Source organism: Danio rerio, chromosome 9 (assembly GCF_049306965.1).
Source record: "Danio rerio strain Tuebingen ecotype United States chromosome 9, GRCz12tu, whole genome shotgun sequence".
Classification (NCBI taxonomy): Eukaryota; Metazoa; Chordata; class Actinopteri; order Cypriniformes; family Danionidae; genus Danio; species Danio rerio.
In genome coordinates this window covers 24,666,474-24,676,032 of record NC_133184.1, presented here as the reverse complement: position 1 = coordinate 24,676,032, position 9,559 = coordinate 24,666,474, and the positions used below count along the sequence as shown (strand labels likewise).

Below are 9,559 nucleotides of genomic sequence, written 5' to 3'. Positions count from 1 at the left end.
TGCAAATTCCACGAAGAAATGCTTCCTGGTCCAGCCGGTACTGACCAAAAGTCTTGCTGTGAGGCGACAACGCTAACCACCGAGCCATGTACTTATGTAATATTTGTTAAAAACTAAATTCATGTGACTTTATCAAGAACAGATCAGCTGTAAGGGATCTGATTAATATGACAAAAATCATATTTCACTGTCAGACATGCGCTAATAGAGAGCGATGATCTGTCTAAATAATGGGAGTGTCTGAGTTTAAAGAAGAATGATTACAGTCCATCTGCTGGGCTTCTGAGTGAATTCTAATGACACCCTCGAGATCTCAGCAGCTGCCTGCTTTGGTCACTTCATTTAGAAGCATGAAACGCAAAAATACAGACAGGTGAATTGCTCAGAAATATATTTTATGAACAAATGTAATACAAATATACCACGAATAAGATTTAAATATATAGTTATTAGTACATGCAGTTTGTGGCCAATTTAATTTTGTGAAGTTTCTTTTATTTTATTCTGAAAGCTTTAAATATAAAGACATAATACACTACCTGACAAAAGTCTTGTTGTCAATCCCATTTGTGAGAGCAACAAAAATTTAACTTGACTTGTAGTCGATCATTTGGAAAAGTGGCAGAAGGTCGATTTTTTTCTGATGAATCATCTGTTGAACTGCATCCCAATCATCACAAATACTGCAGAAGACATACTGAAACCCACATGGACCCAAGATTCTCACAGAAATCAGTCAAGTTTGGTGAAGGAAAAATCATGGTTTAGGATTACATTAAGTATGGGGGCATGCAAGAGATCTACAAACTGGATGGGAACATCAACAGCCTGAGGTATGAAGACATTTGTGCTGCCCATTACATTACAAACCACAAAAGAGGGCAAATTCTTTAGCAGCATAGCGCTCCTTCTCATACTTCAGCCTCCACATCAAAGTTCCTGAAAGCAAAGAAGGTCAAGGAGCTCCAATATTGGCAAGCCCAGTCACCAGAAATGAACATTATTAAGCATGTCTAGGTTAAAATGGAGGAGGCATTGAAGATGAATCCAAAGAATCTTGATAAGCTCCTCCAAGCTCATGAGAGTCATACACAGTATTATTTCTTTTTACACTGCACTTTATATTCTATACTACACTATTTCTGTTAAGTGACAAGACTTTTGTCTAAGCAAAATCAGACCTTACTGCTCTAATTAAATTATTAAAAATCAAGACATGATCATATTTTATTTTGGTAAAACAAGTTTAATCTAGAGGCCTTTGCATTTCATATAAAGCCACTTCTTATACCAAATGATCAACTAGAATGATCAACTTGCTGTTTTTAAAACTGGGATAGTTGACAAGACTTTGTCAAGTAGTGTATGCTTCTTATTATATTGGAAATTATGTTTTAAATAAATGGTGCTAATGACAGAACAATATTATGCAGCGCAATTATTTTTAACATTGATTAAACAAAATTATAATATTAATTAAAAACTGTATTGCGCACCGAGCCAGCTTTATAAAAAAGAATCTAAAGGATCATTAAAGACTAATGATGCTGAAAACTGAAATGTGTGCAGTGCACTAGACTAACTGCGAATAGTTATATCTACACACTGTTCATATTTTGTTGCTTTTGATTAATTTCATTGTTTTCATTTGTAAATCAATAGATTCAAATAAAAAGTATTACATTTAATTAGTATCAATTTCTTAAAATTAACATGCTCCAACTGTTCACACAAGCAACAAACTAACACTACAGCCAATAATACTCTCTTTAATTATTTATTGTGCCCATCATGAAGCAATGAAGAAAGCTTACAACACTAAATTAAACTCAATCACAGCTCTATTTCACTTGTGTTAATGGACAAACAACCACTATCAACAACCAATTCACATTCACCAAATTTGGATTTTTATATACAGCAATATGTCACACATTTCAATTCTTTTGAGGTCTGTGGAACAGGAAAGGCAACAGAGAGAGCTGCTGGACAAATAACACAATGATCCTCCCTCTTTAGCACACACACCTACAATAAAGTCCCCCAAGTGCTTTTTATTTTACAAAAATAAATACTCATTACCTGCAATGTTCATTAGACAGCATCATTAGGTGTATTTGTGAGCTGTAAGTGTTATTGATTGTGCTAGTCAGCTCAAAGGTGAGGTTTGGTTTGATATTTCATAGTGTTCCCATGATGAGCCAGCATCTTTAACTCAGGTCCCCTTGTAGCTTCTTCATGATCTGGCTGTTGGGTGGAGCCGAGGTGAAAAGAGTACCTACAAAAGCGTGTGTCCCCCACATCACATGCCGAATCACTTTACAACACCCCAGGTCCTCAATCTGAAAGCCTAAATGTCGATACCGGTCATCGGTTTCAAAGAGCGTGTTGTTTGTGTATGAGCCGAAGTACTAAGGGCAGAAAGATTGAGAAATGTTAAGGGTCAACTTCTAAACCGCAAAGTTAACTAAAAGTTTGATATACCGTGAAAATCTAAATTTAGATTTTTATTAATAGTATCGATATTACTTTTTTGTTTTTTTAAGCATTTCATTGCATACTGTACTGTATATGACTGTGTTTAAGAAATACAATTTTATTTAATTATTTTATTTATTTAAGTTTGGGTTACACTTTAGTTTAGGTCACAATTCATGCTATTAACTACTGGCTTATTACCTGCCTACTAATAAGACAACTGTTTATTAGTACTTATAAATAGAGGTGTAATGGATCACGGTCGGATCACAACCCACAGTCTGGAACACACGTGAGCTGCGGATTAATAAATTTTTTTTACTGATAGATCCTAAATTTGTAACGATCACAAAAAAATCGCCTTTCGTGTAAATCAAATCACATGTATGAAAGCATTTAGGCTTTCCTGTAAAATATAAAGAAGTTGTGGTAGGTTATTCGGGATGTGGTAAGTTTCATTAAAGGTGTTTTCTGTCACTACTTGTTTAGCCTACATTAATGCATTTAGTGTGAGCTGCACGTTTAACCATTAAACGATCAAGATCTCAACACCCACGCAACATAATTTATAAACAACGGTGACTTCCATATGTTTATTATTAATCCTTCGAATCACTGCATTCAAATCTGTGTTCCAAAAACGCAAAAATCAAGTGAGTTATTTTTTAAGTCCTTTGAGTTAGTTATGAAGTTACAATCAAATAACACAGAAGTACTGGAATATTAAAGTTTATATTTTAGATATAACCACAGGTGTTTATGGTAAAGATTAAAATCCCAGCCAAATGCATTTAACGACCCTCAAAAATGAAAGTTGTAGGCAGAAATTACATTATTCAACCAATAAGTTAAATGAATATGAAATATGGCATTTCATATTTCTTCAAGAATGACACATCTAGCAATGAAACATGAAGTTTTATGAGTGAATAACTGAATCATTTTTTTAAAATGAGACTAAAAATAAAAATTGGTTGTACAAATTATAATGTTGGGTTTATATATTTAGAGTTATCAGCAACAATAGTAGTAACAGTGAACTTTTCACAGAACTGAATAATAGTACTGAGTACTGAAAAATAAAGAAATATTCAGCTAATTATTTCTTTATTTTTAATAAAATTACAGGTTATAAGTTTTGTTTGTTAAAACCAAAAGTTTCTTGCAGTGCTGTAATAAATGGAAAGCAAATTACATATGTCTTCTCCCCTTTTTGGCTGATCTGAAATATGCTCCAATCCATGACTAAAAACCATAATGTGATCGAACTGTGAGATTTGTGATCTGTTACACCACTACTTATAAAGTATGTTCTTATTCTGCATCCCTAATCTTATCCAAAACCTAAACCCAACTTCTACCTTACTAACTATTAATAAACAGCTAATTAGTAGTTTATTAAGCTAGTAGTGTTAATTGTTAGTTAATACTGTGAATTGTGACCTAATTTAAGTAGATTCATTTATTATACCATGCTTCAGAAAATGGATCATAAAATATGCTTGAAAATGTTTAAATATGACTAATCAGTGACTTTCAAAATGTAGGAAAGTGTAGCTTGTTCTCTAATTTTCATCTTCACATTATGTTTATGTATGACTTACTGCAAGTCCAGATGATGGGTCTATAAAATCGGCCCAGAATCCTTCATTTCGGAGAGCGTGGCAAATCTCCTTTGCACCTTCAATAAACTGAACACAACACAAATGATCAGGCCTCGTCATTCATTCATCTCTAATGAATGGCTATAAACGTAGAGCCTCCATTCAGGTAAGCTTGCGTCATTTTTGGCACATGCACGGTAACAATTGTCTCCTTTGAATGCAGCGACTTACAAACAAACATCAGAATGAGAAGAATACAGTCCCTGCAGCATTCCTACAGCAGGGCCTCATGCCAGTTCAACAGTGACTTTGCAGACAGTTAATAACACAGAGCGTTCTCTCTCATACACATTCTGGAGGACATTTACCCTACTGCCGCCACATTATTGCACTAAAGGACAAAACAAAGTCACAGGGAGGAGCTAAACATGAATAGTAATGAACAGTAATTGATATGAAGCAACTTCAGTTAGGCATAGTATGTAAATAAAAGCTACATATATATAATAAAAAGTTTTCTATTTTATTATTTTTTCTTATTAATAAAAAAGTCATGTGTTTATATGATGACAAAGCTGGATTTTTTTCAGCAACTTTACTACAGGTTTCAATGTCACTAATTATACCAATATGCTGATTTCTTAACATTTCATTATTATAATCAATGTTGAAATAGTGTTACTAAATATCTTTTAAGAAAAATGTTTTTTTTAATCAGGATCTTTGCTGAATATAAAGTGCAAAAGAACAGTATTGTTTGTCATATGGCTGGGAGATTTGGCCTAAAACAAAATTAATTATTTTCAATATTAAAAGTAGAAAATAAGAAGTATTCATACTGTCATGCATATCCTGTAAATAACACTTTAAACAGTGCATTTCTTGGATCTTCTGTAAACAAATGTTTTAATTTAAATAACTATTTTAATGTAATTGAAGGCAAACATTTGCCTTCTCAATGCATCTCTGGCACAGATTCCAGTCACTAATTAATTAAAATGTAATTGAAAAAATAAATAAATAAATAAAAAATCGACCTAAAAAAATAGATTGATTATTGGTTCCAAATGTCGATTTCGATTACTTTTAGATAAAACTATGACAAATAGTTTGAAATATTATAAATGTATGTACTCTTACCTCATGAACTGAATGTGTTTTTGCAGGATAAAATATAACAGATTTTTTATATCTCAAATTTCCCCAAAACATTTGGTGGTATATTACAGTTTAAGCATAAGATAACAAGATTACAGTTAAAGGAAAACAGCTTAAGCTGTATTATTTTTTAAATAGAGCCATCACAAAAAACTAATAATATTGATTTTGTTAAAGATTTATTTGTTAATATTTGATAGTGTTAATGAAATATTGTTTTGTTGTAAACACTTTTGGTAAATAATCATAGTAGTAAATAATAGTTGTAAATAATAATAGTAGTAAATATTGAAGTGAAAATTCTGAAGGATCACGTGACCCTAAAGAATGAAGTTAAGCCAATAACAAAAATTTAATTTCAATGACAGAAATAAATTTGTCTGTGAACTCACTTTAGCCAGCAGTTCTTCTCTCTCCTGGTCCACTTGCTCAGTCCAGGCAGTCATGTCGTTCTGCGTCCTCTGTGTCACAGTGACCACCATCATGCCAGTTGAGGGAGCCTCAGGGAACATGGACTCAAAATCTGAATTAAATGAACAGGCCACGCATTCATAAATAAACATCAACTAGAGCAAAAAAAAAATTAAAATACTAATTGTTACATTCTCAAGCAGAGCACATTATTTAGTGCATAAAATACACATGTAAGTGCTACCCTCTTGTGGTGGGATTTTACATTACAACATTTCAACAAGTCAAACAACATTAAAAGTGCTTTCTAGCGGTCTGAAATACTCTTAATAAAACAGCATACCTCTCTTTAACAATTCAGGACAAGACTGAATGGCACACTCCACACTGGAATGATCAAAAAACTGCTCTGCTTTATCCATGTTCTGTGCTGTAGACGTTTTATCATCCTCCTAAAAACAAATAAATAAATAATATTATATATATATATAAACTTTGATTAATTAAAAGTAGCTTGAGTGAGATAAAGTAACTTATTTCAAAAACAAAAACATCATTTGAATATTAGCTAAACTATAATTCATTTACGGTGTCTTTGTTACAAATGTTCCCATTAACTTATTATAGTAATTACAATTAATTATCCATATTAAATGTCAAAGTGATCATTTTAAAAAATATATATTAATAATAACAATCAAATATCTAAATAAATAATAATAACAATTAATAACTCCATAATTATAACTAATTTAGTTATTGATTAAGAAAATGTATTGACTGACTAGAAAATTAGTAGTTTCTGAAAGTATCCTACATGAAGCTCATTGATGAACTGGGCCAGGATGAAGTCATGTCTCTGGTTGTTGGACTGAGCAGTGAGCACATCTGGCATCACACTATGGACCGAAGTGGTTCTCTGCTCCACTGGACTCTCCAAATGACAGTCAAAACCCACATTACCCGGCAACTGGAAACGTTTATCCTGAGGTCCAAATGGGCCCATGCTCTCATCCGGCCACACAGTCCTTGGTGCTGAAAATAACCGAGATCATTAAAAATATAAAATAAAAACACTCTTTCTACACATCATCAACTAGAAATACATGTGTGAATAATGACCTGCATGCCTTTTTTAATTAAGCTAATTTGTAAATGTTTTACCATGACCTCTTTTACGCCAGATAACAGTGGCTTTGATATTCTACAGGGAAACAGTCATTTACCAATGTCAGGAGTTGAGGTGTTCAGGTGTGGCTCATCTGATCCTGACGCCCCAGAGAAACTTCTTGCTCCAACAACACGATGAACTAGAACATGAAGCCCTGGTAGGTACGTCACCAGTCGAGCTCTGCTGCAGAGCACCTGACAAAACACAGCAAACACTTACACATCTTTACCTGTAGATTTCATCTTTTATTTTATAGAGGTACAACAGCAATTGCAAACACTATCACATGTAAGCGAGAATATATTTTCACATAGGACTCAAGACAAAGCAATTATAATAGATGTGAGATTTACATTCACTTACACTGGCCATCCTGTTGGGCTTCTCTTGTTTACGGTTCACCTGTAGGTAGAAAAAAATGTATAGAGTTGCATAGACAAGCTGATGTTCAATAACACAATGATAATGAACATTTCTGATTTATTGCTATTATCATGGGCACTTCAAAATACTGTAAAATAATGTAATCATAATTTAACCTTTCAGAATGTCTTTTAAAATATTCAGAGTGTTGTATTTACTTTGAAACATATTGAAACTTTAGCTAATCTGGACTGTGACAAGCCAGGGGTGTGGATCAAAAAGGTTTAGTTTTTTTTTCAAGGCACTTTGTTTGGTAATACTTTACAATAAGGCTTTATTTGTTAACATAGTTAATTAAACTAAACTGATGATGAAAACTACTTGTTAAGCATTTGTCAATCTAAGTTGATGTTAATTTACTACTGCTTAATAACACATTAAAATCTAAAGATGTAACCATTTCATTTAATGGGGGCAATAGCATATATTTTTTGTATGTGAGGTCAAATGCATCTTCAGATATATTAAAATAATTAAGTAAAACATTTTAGCCATTTCTTACTTTTGCGCACTAATAAACCTTTGTTGTAAACAGTTGATTATTATTATTATTATTTTAAATATTGTAAGCAGTTGTCATTTTTCTTTTTTAAATAGTTCACACACAACACACTCTAATAATCTATTAGGCATCTGACAAAAACATGGACAAAATATAAATGAGACTTATGTTTCCACCATTTCATAACCCCAAAAAACTGCCGAGTGAAAAACAAATCTGCAACAATCATTCTCGGTAGTAACATTTCCTCTTTTCAATTTTAATTATATAATAATCGCTATTCTGTTATAATAACTAACTGTGTGTAAGAACACAGGGTAAAGTAACCTCTGTCTGTTGTGTTTAAGTTAGTTTACAAGCATTAAGGTCCTAAAACGGCAATAGACAAAAAAGAAAACAATTTACGACTATACACGACTAAAGCTTTCGGATTTAAAACGATTCCAAAAATAAAACAGAATAAACATGAGTATGTAAACAATGTTTCTCTTTACGCATGTCTCAATAGCCCATTGGCTAAAGCAAGTCGAAGAGGTAACTTACACCTCTAACGTTAATAGTAAGTTACTACTGTAACGATGATACATATTTTTTTTTATTTTGTTTGGCGATTTATTTGTGGATACGCAATAACGACGTATAAGTTTGATTAAACTGTTCTTACCTGAATTTTGTAGTGTGTATGTTAGCTGTTAGCTTACTTCAAGCTAGTCTTGTTTAACCTTCTGATTACGTAACAACGGCGGCGAGTAAAGGACAAACACAAAAACCTCCGTGAAATGTCCTGCAGCTCCACCAGATGTCAGCAGAACACAGAAAATGTGTGTGTGTTTTTTATTTTTTTTTTTCCTTCAGGCTCAGACTTGTGTTCTGGTAGAACATTTATCAGAAATTTCCACAGATATAAATAGTTATTCCCACTGTCCAACCATAAACAATATTTAATATATTTTAATATAGAAGGGTGATTAAAAATAGTATGCTTTCTTTGCTGGTTTCTTTCATACTCTTTTATTTTAAAATTATACTTTATTTATCTTTCTTTCTTTCTTTCTTTCTTTCTTTCTTAGATATTTATAGGTTTAGGCTATACATAAAACATATTTTAGCTATTTTTATCTCCACTTATGTCAAATGTAATGCTTTATTGTTACTTTTCAGTAAGAAAATAAACAGCTCGTTGCCATCAAGGACATGAAGTCACAGATCTGTGTTACACTGTAAAACCCAACGCTCAACCATTTAAGAAAACTGATTGCAACAAACTAAGTAAAACAAAATAATAATCCTAATGAGTACTGTGAACTTAATCTATCTGAGTAAACTAAGCAATTTGAGCACAGTAAAACCCAATAAATGAAGAGAACTCAAAACTAATTGAGTACTTTAAAACCTAATAGGTTAAGGCAACTCAAATCATTTAAGGAAACCGACTGCTAAAAACCATTTGAGTTCAAAAACTTATCTATATGACTATACTGTGAACTTACTCCATTTAATTTGAAGTAATGAAGTGGTAAGTCTCGATTGAGCATTAAAAATGTACACCAGCAATTAAACAGAAGAAAAACTCAAAACTACAGCGACCTCAGTCGCATTATTAAAAGAAATAAAACGTGTTCAACCTTTAAAAATCTTTTCAGAGGATCCTTAAACAGCTCCACAAACAGTATCAACAGCTTCACACAGCATCACTGAGTTCAAAACTCTTTTCAAAAGAGTAGAATTAATTCCCAGTAAATTTTGAGTTAACAACACTTATTTCATTAGATGCATTTGACTGTTGGGTTTTACAGTGTGTGATAAATTTTC

At 32.5% G+C, this 9,559-nt stretch overlaps 1 protein-coding gene across 1 annotated transcript; it reads right to left on the bottom strand.

Moving 5' to 3' along the window:
- Positions 1-1,761: 1,761 nt before the first annotated feature.
- Positions 1,762-8,498, bottom strand: mmadhcb (metabolism of cobalamin associated Db). Its single transcript, NM_205594.2, has 8 exons — positions 8,412-8,498; positions 7,186-7,224; positions 6,878-7,016; positions 6,469-6,686; positions 5,995-6,103; positions 5,633-5,763; positions 4,083-4,169; positions 1,762-2,411 (listed from the first exon to the last, which is right to left on the bottom strand). The coding sequence occupies exons 2-8, from the start codon at positions 7,192-7,194 to the stop codon at positions 2,211-2,213; spliced, it is 894 nt and encodes a 297-aa protein (NP_991157.2). The 5' UTR covers positions 7,195-7,224; positions 8,412-8,498; the 3' UTR covers positions 1,762-2,210.
- Between the last annotated feature and the right edge of the window lie 1,061 nt (positions 8,499-9,559).

Excerpts from the sequence above, each read along its gene's own strand:
- mmadhcb (NM_205594.2), bottom strand. Across the intron at positions 6,687-6,877 it reads CACCTCAACTCCTGACATTG|CACCAAGGACTGTGTGGCCG; the intron begins GTAAATGACTGT and ends GGTTATTTTCAG. Across the intron at positions 2,412-4,082 it reads ACCCATCATCTGGACTTGCA|TACTTCGGCTCATACACAAA; the intron begins GTAAGTCATACA and ends TTCTGCCCTTAG.